The sequence below is a fragment of the Marmota marmota genome, unplaced genomic scaffold (genome assembly GCF_001458135.2).
Source record: "Marmota marmota marmota unplaced genomic scaffold, marMar, whole genome shotgun sequence".
In the NCBI taxonomy this organism is placed as follows: Eukaryota; Metazoa; Chordata; class Mammalia; order Rodentia; family Sciuridae; genus Marmota; species Marmota marmota.
This window is the reverse complement of record NW_026000026.1, coordinates 25874228-25891189: the sequence shown is the minus strand read 5'-3', so window position 1 is coordinate 25891189 and position 16962 is coordinate 25874228. Positions and strand designations below refer to the sequence as shown.

The following is a 16962-nucleotide window of genomic DNA, read 5'->3' as shown; positions in this document are numbered from 1 at the left end:
CTGAGAGCCCTGGCCCAAAATAAGATACATTCTAGTTTAAAAAAAAAAATGCTTTGGACATTCAGGATACACACAAAAAAGCAAGTGACATAAGGGGAAGAAAGTCAGACAATGATGCTTTGTGCCAAAAAAAAAATAGTGTCACATATTTAAGATATACAAGGAAAGAAAAAGTAAGCCAATAATGTTCCATCCCACAAAACTGACTTCCAAGGACAAAGGACAAAAACTGTCATCAACACCGAGACTTGCGGAATATTGTTACCATGTACCTTTCCTAAGGAATTTAGCAAGGAAAGCACTTTGGTGTTGTAAGATTTTTAGTTCTTTCTCTTTGTGGTACTGGAGATTGAACCCAGGGCTTAGTGCATGCTGGGAAAGTACTCTACCACTGAGCTACATCCCCAGCCCAAGGAAAGCACTTTAGACAAGCAAATGAGGTGGGCATTGGCCCAGGGCTAAATATTAAAGACAGAACTACTTGTAGAAATAAAATGAAATGAGGATTTAAGCTGGGCACAGTAGCACACTCCTGTAATCCCAGAGACTTGGGAGGCTCGGGCAGGAGGATCACAAGTTCAAGGCCAGCTCTTAGTGAAGCCCTAAACAACTTAGCAAGACCTTGTCTGAAAATAAAAAAACAAAAATGGCTGGAGACATGGTTCCGGTGGTTCAGCATCCCCCAGTTCAATCCCTAGTACCAAAAAATGAATTTAAAATAAGGGCCTAGAATATGGTATAGAACAATATAAAATGGGAGAATAATGGTGAGAACAAATGCAAAAATTTTAACTAGTTTGAATAATATGCTATGGTGGTAATATTGGAATTCTTATACTGACACTATTGTATATGTGATGAGAGATAAACGACTTATTATAGGATATTTTGATTTGATCATCCTCTGTGAACTTGAGAACTAGAATTCTCAGTATTAAAATATATATCAAAGTGATATAAGAATTGGCTCTTCATCTGAGTTCTGAATTTGAACTGAAATATTGCAATGAACTCATGAGTGTATTTTATTTTTAGATAGAAACAAGAATGATTGCTATTTTTCCAGCTCTGGTCTATAAAAAAGTCTTCACCAACCAATAGAGATGAGTATCCCTAAACCCTACATTGTAGTCTTTAATATTATCTCCCACAAAAGTAAATGATACTAGTGCTGGGAGATATGGCTAAGTCCAGTTCTGGGGCAGGAAATTATAAAACAAGTCCAAAACGTTCTGTTATACCAGATACCAGGGAAGCTATCAAAGACTAGAAGAAAATTCTCTCTGATATGTGGATGCTGACTCCCAACAAGGGAGGGGAAGATTAGAAGCTCATTGGCCTAGACGAAGGGGAATGGTGATAGGAAAGACAGTGGAATGAACCAGACATTTCTTTCCTATCCTCATATATAAATAAATATATGACCAATGTCACTCCCCATCACATACGACCACAATACTGGGATCCTAATTGGAACAAGTTATTCTATAATATTTCAAAATATATTGTGTTTTCATGTAAAAAATAATAATAAGTGGTGGGGGAAAAAGACTCAAATTGAAGAGTCCCTCAATGACCAAGAAGAGGACACTTTCTACTTCAATAGGGACAATGAGTGCAGCAGACTGAACTCATGGCCTCGAACCATGAATTTTCAATAAACAATACTGAGCAAAAATGAATTGTTCACCCTCAGAGGTTGATAGAAAATTAATAACTTATCTGAATTATCAGTAAATTACACTTGCAGCAAGCAGTTTAGCTCGTAAGTGGTCACTGTTCCCAACATGTGTGCGGGGCTCAACCATCTCAGCCCTTTCAAATCTTTGTTGGGTGTCACCTCGTACAGGGGAGCATTTCCTTAATGCCCCTTTCCAAATTGCAAACTCCCTTTTCCTGGTACTGTTACCCCCTTCTTCTCTATTTTGCTCATTGCTTTCTCCAGTAGAATTGTAAGCTCCAAAAAGATGGGGATTTGGGTTGGGGGGTTGGGGGTGGGGCTGGGTTCACGGCTCTATTTCCAGCACCTGTCCCAGTGCCCAGCACATGGAATCCACCAGACAATATTTACCAAATGGATTATTTAGCTAAGTGATGGTGTATCCACTCTCTCCTCCATCCAGCTGCCATTGTGGGAAGAAGAGGGTGGGGTGAAATTAGAAAATACTGAAAGACTCAACAGTTATTCAAATCAGATTGAATAGATCTAAGAAGCTGTTTTAAATTTTAAAATACAGATAGAATTGTCTCCTGGCTTTCTGAATGGCCCCTGTGCCCTCTCCAACCCCAACTTTTGCTATCAGCACATGGGAGTTCCTGGGAACATTCAGATGAATTATAGAAAATAGTGCCGGGGATGGAACTCGGTGGTAGAGCGCATGCCTAGTAAGGGCAAGATCCTGGGTTCAATCCCCAGCACTGAGTTTGTGGGGAGGGTAATTATAGAAAATAAAGAAGCTACTTCTATTGCACACCAACACTTCAGTGTTGACCCCTCAACTTAAGTAGTTATTTAAAATCAAGAAGAGTAAGTTGATGCTCAAAGGAGCCAAATGGTTTTCTGGGGGTGGCACGGAGCTAACCAATGTTGGCACAGGTTCTAACACAGGATCCGAGGGCTCATCCTGTCCTCTTGCCACCTGCCTGGCCAGCCTCCCAGGCCCCAAGGTGTTGTGACCAAAAGTCACTCCGCAACCCCTCCCACACCTGAAGAGGTCTAGGTTACCTGGAGTGATCTGGGTCAAGAGCAGCAACACAGCCAGAGTTAGCATGAAAATCTTCATGACTCCACGTGGCCCACAGAGCCGGCCCAGGCGAGAGGTGACAGCGCAGTGGGTGAGGGCTCTGGACGCTGTGCCCACTAAGAGACTGGGTCACATGCCACCGCTATGTGCCTCAGCCTCCCACATGTGCCGTCTCCCCCAAACATCTGCCTTCCTAATATCGTGTTCCCAGGTTTAAAGGGAACTGTATCCACTTTGTCCTTTAGTAATCACACAGATATCATTTTAAAAAGAATGTCAGCCCTTGTTCAAACCAAGCTTAAAATCCTCCAGAACACAGCAGTCTTCACTCTGCCCCACAGAGCCCTACATTACCTGGGCCAGACGTCCACCCTGGACGTGAAACTTGATTTCAACAAACTTGCTTTTTTCAAATGCACTTTCCCAGGCTGGGAGCTGGGACAAGGAAGGGAGGACACCATTAGACTTTCACTCCGCACAATGTGTCTACTTCTAAGAGAAAGAGCTCCGTGGCCCCGAAGGCTCAGTGTTAGGAAGGATTTGGGCATTGAGGGCAAGTCAGGGAAGAGAAGAAAATATTCGGCTCCGGTCCTGGCTGGCCTGCTTAGTCACCTTGGGAGAGTCATTTCCCCTTTCTAGGATTCAGTCTCACCCGTGAGCAGACTGAAGCAGATGGGATGTAAAAATTAACCCAATCCTCATATACCGTGGCTCTCTGGGGGCTGGGCAGGCACAGGACATGTGATCCTGCAGGACTCGGGTTGCATTTACACCTGAGGAGTCTAACTGAGGACTGTGACTGTCCATCTCCACTGTCTCACCCATGGGGTCCACGGCCTCTTCCCCTGACACTTACACCCAGTATGCTCTGTGGCCGTTGCTAACCACAACCCCCCTTTAAGCCTCTTTCTCAAATAGTCAAAGCACAAAGACTTGCTCTGATTGTTACAAAAGGCTTAATAGTCTCTCCAGGGACCTTGGCAGGTCTTATCACCTGCATGTATGGGATCAGCTAAGGAACGCACCTGTGACTTCCCTCCATGTGCTTGACCTGCGTTGCAGGGCGGGAGGGCTTCCTCTGTGCTATCGCAGGGGCCAAGAGTGAGTGTCCAACCAACCACAGGAGGTGCTCTGACTTTTTATGACCAAGCCCTGGAAGCATCCCTTCTGCTGAACTCTGTTAGTGAAAACCCAAGATGCCTGAATTCCAGGGAAGGGAAACTCTTTTCCTCAGTGAGGCATTTCAGATTTTCAGTTGTGATCCAAAACTGCCTCAGACCTGATAGACGTTCAGTTCTCTGAGAGAAGATAGAGATAGAGAGAGAGAGAGAGAGAGAGAGAGAAAGAGAGAGAGAGAGTACTTCTCACCTGTTTTGTTTTTTGAGGCAAGGTCTTGCTACATTTTTTTGTGGGCTGGCCTCGAATGCCTGGGCTCAAGAGATCCTCCTGCCTCAGCCTCCTGAGTAGATGAGAGGACAGGTACGCATCACTGGGCCTGGCTCCCCACTTGTTTTTGAGGCTGGTATAATTTGACTCTAAAGCCTGAAGAGGATAGGATTAGAAAGACCAATCTCACTTAGGAACACAGATGTGTAGATCTTAGACACAATATCGGCATAGGAAATCCGGGAATACGTAAAAATGTTAATACTTTGAGACAGGTTGAGTTTTTCTTCAGAATGCAGGTTTGATTTGAAGTTATAAAACCAGTTAATATAATCTGTCATATGAATGATCTCTGGTTAAAAAGATCAAATATAAAAAAAGTTAATAGCATTTTAAATTAGAGCTTGATAGTAAGTTAATAGCATATTTAAGGCATCAGGAATAAAATGAAAATATGGACTAGGGAGGTGGCTCGGTGGTAGAGTGCTTGCCTAGCACATGCTGGGCCCTGGATTAAACCCCCAGTATAGCACTAAATAAATAAATAATAATATGTAATGTGACATATACATATACAGATATCAGATATCGCCTTATTGGATATTTGGGTAAACATGGTGGATTGAACATAAATCCCTTTAGTTATTCAAACCCCAAATCCCACTTAAACTATAGCAACTACAGGGATTTAAAAGGACCTCATAAACCAATAAATTAGAGAAAATGAAATAGAGAACACAACAATTTGGAAGCCAGAGAGCAGACCGATGAGTGGGAAATGAATTAGCAGATCCAAGGAACCGGGACGACAGCTGGCAATGGGGAAGACAGGGATCCACTCACTTCAAACCACAGAATAAACAAGCTTAGAGTCTAGAGGTACCATAAACACCTAGGCACAAAGAGAGATGTGTGGGAGGTAAAATAAGGAGGTGGGGAAACGATGGTCTCTGACCTGAAGGGTCCCAAGCATCCCTGAGGACAAACTTGGTAAGTAGAAACCAGAAGGTCATGCAGAAGCCTGGCCCTGGCTGCTGGGAAACTCCTTAATCTCCAGCCTTCGTTCCCCAGGTACCTCCCAGAATTCCTAGAGGGAGATTAGTAGAGAAGGAGCCAAAATCTGACCATATAGACATCGGGTTTCTCACTAAATGCCACTGACCAATCAGCTCGTTGTCAGTGCCACAGCTGGCAAGTCCTACCAATGTACTTAATCAGCATTTTAGTCCCTCATGCTTGAATATTAACAAATAAATGTTATCATCAGTTATCTCTTATGAAAGTTAAGAGAACAAAACCCCACAGAACGAAAGTATTCATGGAGTTTCTGAACTTTTCAGTGGCACACAAATATGAGTAAGCAGTTCGGGATCATTAGCCCTATGATTGTTGATTAGAGGCAAACATCTAACATAAAACACACGAACCAACCAAACAGTACAGGAATTAGATTATGCAGAAAGGGAAATATCATTAAAGGCTTCAGAGAAATCACAGATGCAACTGTGAAACAAGAATAGGGTGCCATAAAAAAAGGAAAAGTCAGGAAATAAGTAAATTAAAAAGATGAAAGCAGAACATGGAAAAGGAGGAGCAATAGATAGCTTAGAAGATAAATTTGTTAAAAATTCCTCATGAACTAAAGGGAAAAAGAGGACAATGGAATGAAAATCAGGAGGAAAACAGTTGAAAAAAAAATTAGAGATTTTCAATGCATGGGGCCCAACACCTGAAGAATAAGAATTGTAGAAACTGGGGGCAGGGCTATCGCTCAGCAGTAGAGTGCTTTCCTCACACATGCGAGGCACTGGGTTCGATCTTCAGCACCACATAAAAATAAATAAAGACATTGTGTCCGTCTACAACTAAAAATAAATTTTTAAAAAAGAATTCTAGAAATTGATAATAGAAAAACAAAGTGAGGGGAAAGAGATTATAATGAGTGGAAATAATCAGGAGGAATACTTCAGGTAAAGGGAATCTCAAACACAATGCCCTGAGGTAGGAGGGAGTTTAGTGTGTTCCGTTGAAATAAAGCAAGCTGGCACGGCCGAGGAGTGGTGGGTGAGGAGAAATTGGTATGAGTCAAGGTCAGAGAGATGTTCTAACCAGATGAGGGAAGCCAGGGAGAAGAGTTGGAATTTCACCATAAGTGCAAAAGGTAGCCATCAGATAAATCAGATATATTAATTTTTTTTGGTACCAAGGACTAAAGCCAAAAGTGCTTAACCACTGAACCACATCCCCAGCTATGTTTATTTTGTATTTTGAGACAGGATCTTGCTAAGTTGCTTAGGACCTCACTAATTTGCTGAGGCTGGCCTCTAACTTGCAGTCCTCCTGCCTCAGCCTCCCAAGCCACTGGGGAGGATGCGCCACTGCACCCAGCTCATTCAGATTTTTAAAAGATAAGTCCAATGAAAAACGGAGAGTCCAAAAGCAAGATGAGAAGCCCTACCTGAATCTTTTGAGCTGAGAGCAAAGGAGGTCCAGCACCCTAAAGGAAAATCCAAGGACTGCCACTAGAAAAAAGGAAACAACTGTCAATCATGTGGAGGCTGCTACCCAGTTGTAGAAGCAAGGCTGCTGGGTTGTAGAGCAGCTCTGTTTTCGAGATTCAGGTATTGGCAACCACCCTCCAAAAACGATGCCCCCGTTTACATTTCCAAGATCAGGGTACTGCTTTTTCCCATAGCCTACATATTCTAGCCCATTTGATTGGACAAAAGATACCTCACTGTCTTTCAAATTTATTCTTCTTTGATTCCTGATCAAGCTGAGAAACTGGCCTTCTAACTCTCCATGAATAAGCTGCGACGTTGAGACACGCACAGGAAGGGTCCCACTCTGCCTCCTCTCCAAGCCCCCTTGTCCCCTGTAACTAAGACAGCCCCTGGCGATGACACCTATTACGGGTGCTCAGGAGAATAAAAAAGGCTTCAAATGCAAAGTTAGTGCATTGAAAACGCAAGGAGCAGCCCCCACCGTGTGCCCAGGAGCCACACAGTTTATTTGGGAGCTGGAGTCAAGGGCTGAGAGTTGTGATCTAGGTGTTTCAGAGACTCCGCTGATGAGGGGAGCCCAGAGAACCCAGAGGTGAAAATCCAGACACCCTGCCTTATTTTGGTAGCCTGGACTCTTGCATCCTTTCCCCTCTGTGTCTTTTCATCACCAAAAGAACCACGTAAGTTGGTGGATCGTGGATCCCCACCGCCCAGGTGCTCCGAATCCTTGATTGAAGAGAGTGAGACCCAGAAAACAGTGATACTCCCAAGGTCACATAGAAAGTGAGTAGCAGAGTCAGAACTTGTCACTGGATCATCCCAGCTCCTCCTCTCTGTCCCTGGATACAGAAACCCTCCATGAGCTGGGCACTGAGCAGTGATGGTGTCTTCTCTCTGGGAGAAGAGAATCCAACAGGTTCCTTCTCCCTAAGAGACGTTGAGTGCCTGCCTGCCCCCAGCCCCGACTGCAGTATTATTTTGTGGAATTCTACATTTTTCAACTTCCTTCCCCAGATGGAGTTAGTGAGGGTTTGTGGCCAGCTTTTCTTTTTTCAATTCATGAGATCTGAGACAGAGAAATGAAGCCGTGGTCGCCATCCTCTAAGGTTGGCACTGGGTGGAGGTGATGAGGGACAGACGCGGGGTATCTGCGGGCTGGGGTTGATCCTCACTAGTCCCTGATCCATGACAGCTCTCCTCCCCAGCTGCCAGCCCTCCTGATCAAAAGGACCCCCCAGGAGATGATACTGGTCAAATCATATTGTTCCATTGTGTGCACGTACAAACATGGGGCAGCAAATCCACCATTATGTACAACTATAATGCATCGATTTAAAAAATATGGGGAGGGGGCTGGGGTCCTGGCTCAGCGGTAGAGCATTACCTCGAATGTGTGAGGCACTGGGTTCCACCCTCAGCAACCACATAAAAATAAAGAGATAAAGAAAAGATATTGTATCCACCTTTAAAAATATATACATGGGAAAAAAATGACCCCAGGGTCCAGGTTCACCCCTGAACATTTTTCTATGAACTTAACAGTACACAGTAGCCTCAAAGGGCTGGAAATCGTCACAAACTTGCACACCAGCTCCCTTATTGGTCCCACTTCAAATGCATATGTGTTTTGTGTCCTTGGCCCATTTGCCTGTGTGAGGTTGATTGGTGACTGTTCTCTGATCCTTTTCAAATCTTTGCTTTCACAGCTCCTCCCACGACTGAATTGATACGATTTTTTTACAATAAATTCCTTATTCTATAAAACTAATAGTGGTTCTGCTTATCCAGTGGAGCCTTAACTAATGCACGTTTGAACAACGAGGGTCCTTAACAGAAACGAACTTGATCTTGTCAACTCTATGTAAGTTTTCACTCTCGCAGTTTTGGTTTGGCTTGGGTTTTTGGTTTTCTTTGTTTTATTTTTTTGTTTGGTTTTGTTTTTTGTTGTTGTTTTTGATGTTGTTGTTGTTGTTTGGTTTTCTTTGGATTGAAGGGGGCGTAACTACTGAGCTATATCTCTAGCCCTTTTTATTTTTTATTTTGAGGCAGGGTGTCCCAAAGTTGGGGAGGCTAGCCTCCTGCCTCAGCCTCCCCAGCCATAGGATTACAGGCACGCCCCATGGTCCCCAGCCACACTCGACCTCTGTATCAAGCAGGGTCCAGCCAGGAAAGAGAAGGCACATAAATAGTTGAAACCCAAGATTTTAGTAGAGGCAACGGTTACAACTTGTTTGCTGAAAGTTTGAAAGAACACAAACAGGACCCCCAGGCGACACATTAGTAACTACAGGATGCAGCCCCTCCCACCCAAGGGCTAGGGGACCAGAGGAAACCCCGTGAGTTTTCACACCCTGGATCCAGAGGAGGCAGCCGGAATCGAGGGTCCTTGGGTCTCTGAGGAAAGCGCAGGACCTGGCACCCAGAGGACGGCCTTGGCAGTGGGCGCCCGGCTCGGTGGGCAGGGGCGGTGCTCGGAGCCTCCTCTCTCACTGCCATTGTCCTCTCCCTCTTCGCCACAGCTGCGTCTGTTCCACACACTCCTCAGCCTGCAGCCTCATTCCGGCTCGTGGCTGTAGCTGGGGCGTTTACTCTCCGTCCCCTGCTCGGGGCGCCTCCGCTCCAAGTCTTCCCGGACCCTCCGGAGTCTGGTTCGTGGCGCCCCCTCGTGGTCACTGGGTGCCGGCGCTTTCGAGCTGGGCGCTGTGCGCATCCTTGACCTTGGCCGAGCACCCTGCTGTCAGAAAGATACAGGGAGGCTTATCGGCAGGGATGTGTGACCCACACTGTGGACTTGGGGCGTGGGACTGTCCCCATGGGCATCTGAGTTCCGGGCGATCAGAGGGAGTGTTGGCCAGAGACAGGGCAGTCCCCCAGCCCCCATTAGCTTTGCCACGGCTCTGCCCTGCTAGCTGCTCTGCCTCGAGCCGGCTCCAACCATGAAGCTCCTATCGCTGACTTTGGTGGCTCTGCTGCTCTTGTCCCAGCTCACTCCAGGTAACCTGGACCCCTTCTGGGGAGGGGAAAGATGGAGAGACTGAGGTCCGGCCTCAAGGGCAGGGAGGACTGACTCCCTGGGCCAGCAAGGGGCCAGCATTCAGGGTCGTGCAGAGGAGGTCACTGGCCGGCACCAGGTTGCAGATCTCAGGTACCAACTGCAACACCCAGAGTTTCTCCCCAGTCACTCCACCCTCCCTTCCCCTGCTCAGCTCCAGGTGGCCTGGCACATGAGGAAGAGGGGGACAGGTGGGTAGGAGAAGCCAGGAGGAGGACAGGGCAATAGCAGAACCTTTGCAAAAATGTCCCCAGGAGAGATCTCAGCTGCCTTAATGGGAGAGAAAAGCTTATATTCACTTTGCTGTCTCTGCCCCGACTCTGTGCTGGGAACCAGGGCCACGGAGATAAACGGCATGGCCCTGGGGAGACAGCTAAACAGCCCTGCCACCCAGGCGGTGGCAGGGGGAAGCAGGGACTAGGTACACCTGGGAGGGGCCAGCCCAGGCAGAGGGCAGCACAGTCCTGGAGGGATACCCGGTCCTGAGAATTGAGAAGAAAAGAGAAAGGGAAGGAGAAGAGGTAGAGCAGGAAGGGTGGCCCAGGCAGAGGTCAGCTTGCTCGAGGGTCCAGACGTGGGAGAGAGCACGGTGCCTTCAGGGAACTGTCCCGACTGTAGGTTGGATGGGGGGAAGCTGAACATGTGTCCACGGCCCGGGTCTCAGCCTCCAGGGCCAGGTGAGGCTGCGGGAAGACTTAGCCAGAAAAGGGCCCTGGGCAGGTCTGCCCACCCCAGCCTAGCACCAGCCACCTGCCACCTCCTGCTCATCTGGCAGAAGCTTCTGCCCTCCCCAAGGCCCACACTTACCATTCCAGAGTCCGAATGTGAGAAATCCCTAAGCAAGTTCACCTAGGTCCTTGCATCTGTCTATGGCTCGAAACACCACCCAACTGGGGTAAAGAAGAAAGCACAGAACCCAGGTGAGAGCCCACCCCGCTGTTTTCTAACTCTGTGGCTCCCAAAGCCCCTCAGATGCTCACAGGGTCAGTCTCCTCACTTCTCCCAAGGTCTGACAGCATCGTGGGTGCACAGTGATATCAGGTTCAAGGAACAACAATGAACACACTGAAATTTTTCTCTGGGGAAGAAAAACAAGCAGTTTCTTTATTTTCTATGACTTATCTGAAAGTTCCCAGGAACTTCTATTCTGATAATGGAGGAGTCGGTGGGAGGAAGGAGCAGGAGAGATTGCACAGGGGCTGTGCCTTTTAAACTCAGCAGCTAGATGTTTGCTTTTCTTCAGTGGTGCACGCCTTTAATCCCAGCAGCTCAGGAGGCTGAGGCAGGAGGATCATGAGTTCAAAGCCAGCCTCAGCAATGGCGAGGCCCTAAGCAACTCAGTGAGACCCTGTCTCTAAATAAAATACAAAATAGGGCTGGGGATGTGGCTCAGTGGTTGAGTGCCCCTGAGTTCAGTACCCAAAAAAAAAAAATTATTCATATTCTCTCTCTCTCTCTCTCTCCCTCCCTCTCCCGCCCTGGCTCCCCCTCTGTGGTTCATGTTGGTAGTTTCTGTTGCTATGTCTTCACCTTCATCCATCTTTCCTTCTTCAGTCTAATCTGCCCTTAATCTCACAAAATGAGCTCTTCGTTCACTAATGTTTCATTTCAAGAATTTCCATATGNCCCTCCCCCCCCTCCCTGTTACTAGGGATTGATCCCAGGGCCTCACTCATGCTAAGCAAGTGCTCTACCACTGTGCAACACCCCCAGCCCTTGCTATTTTTCACTTTGAGATAGGGTCTGCTAAGTTGCCCATGCTGTTTTTGAACTTGTGATCCTCCTGCCTCAGGCTCCCAGTGGCTGGGCTTACAGATTTGTGCCACCATGCTTGGCTTCAGTCTCTTGAATTTGGTCTTTTGGCATGTCTTCTTTCTTATGCCCCATCTTCCCCTTCCCAGAATTCCATCTGGGTTTAGGAGGAAATGACTGGATAGGTCATCAATGAATTAATGAGTTGGTTCATTCAGTAAATACAGTTGAATGGATTTCATGTGTCAGACTCTGTGATAGGTTCTAGAGGGACCAAAACAGAACAAAGCAAGATGAGCAAAATCTATGTCCTCTTTGACCTTACATTCTACTGGCCCAATGAATTTTTTAGAATAATAAGTGAAATTTGTAGTATGACAGGTGATGAGTTCAATGAGTAGAATAGGTAGTAAAGGGGACAGCAAATACCAGGAGGTGGATTTGCCATGTTTAAGGGAGAGGCATGACTCTCTATGACCTTAGGGAGCACAAGGAGTTAGTGATGGGGAAGAACACATAGGCTTCAGGGAATAGCAGGTGCAGAGGACCTGGGGCAGGAGCAGGAGGTGGTAATTAAGGCCCTGGGCCTGATCCTCACTGACTTCTGGGATAGCTCTCACTGGGTATGGTTAGTGAGTATTCTAGTACTTGCTACCAGATCCCATGGCTGGTGAAATCCCCTGGCCTTGTCAGGGGTTGGTCCCCATTGACTTGACCCTTCATTTCAATCAATTCTTCCATGTGGTTTCCAGATTAAGGCTATTCACACCTTCTCTTCCTGCCTTCCTCATTGGAGTCTGGCCTTGGCAGGTTCCTCTGGATCTCAACTCTCGTCACCTCTTTCCCTGTCTTCACCAGAGACAAGAGAATTTGCAGACTTTCCGGATCCATTTTATGCTACAGGAGAGCAGAGGGAAACGTTGGTAGCATCTCTCAGCCATTTCAAACCCCCCTTCAGGCGGTCCCATGCCGTGCTGTGTCCTCGCAGCAGACAGGAATTTCTCTAAAGCACTGGCAATGTCCCTGAGCTATGCTCTGACTGCCGGCAGGGAGTGCGCCCCTGCCCTGGCGATCTCTCCAGAGCATCCTGGGTGTTTATAGCCACAGATCCTCTTGCCCTGCCTTTCCCCACGACTTCTCTCCGCTTCCCGGGGTCAGGTCAGTCCGCAGGCTGCAGCGGCGGAGAAGCAGAAGACCACTGTGCCCAGCTTGTCCCACTGGGCTGGCAGAGGAGGATTGAGCTCCACCAGGGCTCTCAAGCCTGCTGCTGCGGTTACAGGAAGTGGATTGAGACTGCCCAGTGCCCTGGAAACAATTGCAAGTGTTTCCCTTCCACTTCCTGTGGGCAAGATGGGAGTTGGGAGGAAGCTCCCTCAGCCTGACCCTTGACCCCTGGAGCACTCAGTTCTTGCTCCTTAACTTGAACCACACTTGAGCTCTCTTCCCCTCTTCCCCTCACTGGACCAGAAGTTCTCCGAGGGTGGGTGTCTAACTCAGGGATAGTTGTACCTGCTCCCTAAAGTCCTCTTGGTCTATATCTGTGGCTATTTTCCTGGGATAGGCATCTGGAAAGGAAGTTACAAGGTAAAGATTATTCGTATTTTCAAAATGTGTAGATTCTTGCTAAATAGCCTCCAAAGAGGCTAAAACAAAAAGCCTGAGTATCTTTCCTCTCTCCCAGACCAATAGCTCATCCTAACACTCAAGTTAAAAACCAAGATGCTGCTGTTAAAATGATGGTTTTTCCTTGTCTTCTTTGCAAAATAAAACACAGAATCCCAGATATTGAAAATCACATAAAGCAAATGAGTGACTTAGTAAATGTGATCAGGTGCTCGTCCTATAACCGTCTCACCCAACGAAGACAGAACTGGGTTTGTCATCAGACTAAGGGGAAGGGCTGAGTCTGACTTCTAGGCAAAGCCGAACCTCAGCACAACGTGGACAGGGATTCACAGCAGGCCTCAGGCTGAGAAATGGCTTCAGGACCCCCCATTTCCATGGAAAGCACAAAACCAAGAAATAGGGGGGATTTTGCATCCCCAAATTCCTTATCTGACAACTCTGTACCTGACAGAAATCAGGCTGCTTTTCAGTGTGGAAAGACCTGGTTCCTCGGGGAAGAATGATAATGATTTCAGTACAAAGTTTCCAATACTGGTGACTTGAGAAAAGAGGAATTCTCAGCATTTTGTCCTTTATTAATGAATGGAAGCGATTTCAGGGTGTAACAAAATATTCTAGGCCCATCTTGTACAATTCCTGCACCAGATCTTGAGCGAGCTCTAAGGTTTGTAATAGCCAATTTTATCCTTGCCTGGTCTGCCTTGGAGTAGTAATTCCAGTGGTGTGGAGCCTTCAAAGAGCCACTTCCATGTCCGCCCCCTGGGCCTTTGTGCTTTTGCTTTACATTTCACTTCTATACCTGCTATGACCCCCACAGTGCATTGCTCTCATTTTGCTTTAAATGATCATCTTTTTCTTCCCAGTGATGGGATTGAACCCAGGGCCTTGCACATATGACGCAAATGGTCTTCCACTGTATCTCCAGCCCTAAGCAATTATATTTTAAATGAGAACAAATGTTGTTCACTTTTGGCCACATATTAATCAATTCTGGCTCTCTTTACTCCTTTATGTAGACATCTAATCTTCCATCTGATATAATTCTTCTCCTGCCTGAATAACTTCTTTTAACACTTCTTGTAGTGACATCTTTCGGTGATAAAATTTCTCAGCTAAAGTTGTAGCTCCCCATTTTTAGAGGACTTATGCAGTGTAAAGAATTCTGGGTTGAGTCATGCATGGTGTCAGACACCTATAATCCCAGAGACTCAGGAGGCTAAGGAAGGAGGATCACAAGTTAGAGGCCAGCCTCAACAATTTAGTGAGGCTCTAAGCAACTTAATGAGAACCTGTCCCAAAATAAAAAGGGCTGGGAATGTGACTCAGTGGTAAAGACCCTATGGGCTCAATCACCTGAAAGATTGGGAGAAAAGAAGGAAGAAAGGAAGGAAGGGAGGGAGAAAGTGAAGGAGGAAGGAAGGAAGGAGCTGGATTGATTTTTTTTTTTTTTTTGTACTAAGGATTGAAAACCCAGGGGCACTCTCCACTCAGATACACCCCAACCCTTTTTGCTTTTATTTTGAGACAGTCTTCTTAAGCTGCTTAGCGTCTTGCTAAATTGCCAATGTTGGCCTTGAACTTGTGATCCTCCCACCTCAGCCTCCAAAGTCACTAGGCTTATAGGTGTGCCCCCCCCCACACGCCTGGCCTGGGTTGAATTTGTTTCCTTTTGTTACTTTTAAAGCTTCTCTCTTTTGTCTTCTGATAGTGTGCAGTTTTTGATGGACTTCTTCTATTATTGTCATCATTTTCCCTGTGTATTTCATGTGTCCTGTGGCTCTCTCAGATTTTTTTCTTCAGCATGATTTTTAGGATTTGCTATGACATGCCTTTGCCTGTTTCTCTTCAGGTTTTGTTCTGCTTGGAGTTCACTGAGGCTCTTGCTTCTGTGCATTGACTATTGTTGTCAACCTTGAAACTTCTTTGCCATTATTCCTTCAAGTGCTGTTTTGGGTCTCTCCTTCTCTTCTCCTCTGGGGCTCTGGCTGGAGGAATGCTAATCTGCTCATTATGTCTGCGCTCTCTCTCCCTCCCTCTCCCGCCCTGGCTCCCCCTCTGTGGTTCATGTTGGTAGTTTCTGTTGCTATGTCTTCACCTTCATCCATCTTTCCTTCTTCAGTCTAATCTGCCCTTAATCTCACAAAATGAGCTCTTCGTTCACTAATGTTTCATTTCAAGAATTTCCATATGAATATTTTTACACCTTTATTTCTTCTCATCATGCCCTTGTTCTCCCTGTACCTTTTTTAGCCTGTGGAGCATATTTAAAATGTCCATCTGAGGCTGGGGATGTGGCTCAAGCGGTAGGGCGCTCGCCTGGCATGCGTGTGGCCCAGGTTCGATCCTCAGCACCACATGCAAACAAAGATGTTGTGTCTGCCGAAAACTAAATAAATAAATAAATAAATTTTTTTAAAAAAATGTCCATCTGCTAGTTCCATCATCTTTGTTATTTCTGGATCAGTGGATTGATTTTCTCCTGGTTATGGGTCATATTTTCCTGATTTTGTTGTTGTTGTTGTTGTTTTGCCTGGAAAATTAGCTGGCGGCTCTATACCCTGTCAAATCTACACCCTTGGTTGCTGTATTCAGTTATATTCCTTTCAAGAGTGCTGGATCATGTTCTGCCGTGCACTTAGGTCACTAGTAATCAGATGGACAATCTTAGAACTGACTGTTAAGCTTCTTCAGGGACCTCCTTTGGTCTAGGGCTAATTTGGCAATGACCCTCTGGCCTTTCCCCTCAGGGAGGTGGGCATACAGAACATTCCCAGACCCTCACAATCACGGGGATCGTTCTCCTACTTCCTTTCGAGATTCTTTCACTGGCCTTTGGTAGTTTCTTTAAACCTGATAACTACTCCGAAGACTGGGGGCTCCCCGCGCTCTTGCTCACCCCTCCCTCTCTCTCTTTCTCTTTCCCTCTCTCTAATCCCACGACCCACAGATTCCAGCAGAGTTAACCTCCTTGAACTTCAGTTTCTATTCCTCTATCACTCCACCCTGGTGACCCCATGAGGGTCACCCTAAAACCCCAAACTCCTCCTGTCTCTCCTTCATTTCAGGTGACGCCTTGAGGTGCTGGAACCTTCATGGCAAATGCCGCCAGAGATGCTCCAGGAAGGAGAAGGTCTATGTTTACTGCACAAACGGCAAAATGTGCTGTGTGAAGCCCAAGTACCAGCCCAAGAACAAGCCATGGCTGCTGTGAGTGCCCTGCAGCCTGGAGCCCGGAAAAGGCCCATGAAGTCACCCTAGATTTGAGCCGGGGGATTCTTGAGCTCTTTGTCAATAAACATCTGTGGCTGACCCCCGTGTTCGCCTGTTGGTGTACCCCAGGACCCGCAGGAGAGCCCCGCACAGGTGGTTCAGGAAGTCAAAACTACTTTCATAACACGACACTCACTCTCTCACCAAAGCTCGGTGGAATTTCCTGGAATCTACAAGATAGGGTGGCATAATTGTTCTGGCAGCTAACAAAAGATGTATTTGTGTGCTCTTCTAGAATTTTTTAAGGTAAAAAGCTTAAGATAAAAGGATGTTTCTTTTCAGAAATTAACTCAGTGATAATTCTGTTCTCAAACTGTCCTTGGTTGCGTTATTCATCCTGGTACCCTCATCCTTGTACAGTGAATCATTAGTTTGAAATCTCAAAACTTTCCTTGAACAAAAAATAAGTACACTTTATGTTCTTGGTTTGCAGAAGCATATTAACAACCAGATTCAGAAGGAGAATGTTCTCCCTGAGGGAAAAATAATATTTATTCTAGTCCCTAACTAGAATAGATAAATAATATCTATTCTAGTTCTTTTAAATACAATTTCTGGCATCTGTACAATTTAAAATTATAAGACATTCACAGAAGCAGAAAAAATATGACCCACAATCAAAAATAAA

At 46.1% G+C, this 16962-nt stretch overlaps 1 protein-coding gene across 1 annotated transcript; it reads left to right on the top strand.

Annotated features, from left to right (window-relative positions):
- Window positions 1–9404: 9404 nt before the first annotated feature.
- Defb123 (defensin beta 123) lies at window positions 9405–16352 on the top strand. The gene is made up of 2 exons (XM_015484724.2): window positions 9405–9628; window positions 16130–16352. The coding sequence occupies exons 1-2, from the start codon at window positions 9571–9573 to the stop codon at window positions 16273–16275; spliced, it is 204 nt and encodes a 67-aa protein (XP_015340210.1). The 5' UTR covers window positions 9405–9570; the 3' UTR covers window positions 16276–16352.
- The last annotated feature ends 610 nt before the right edge of the window (window positions 16353–16962 follow it).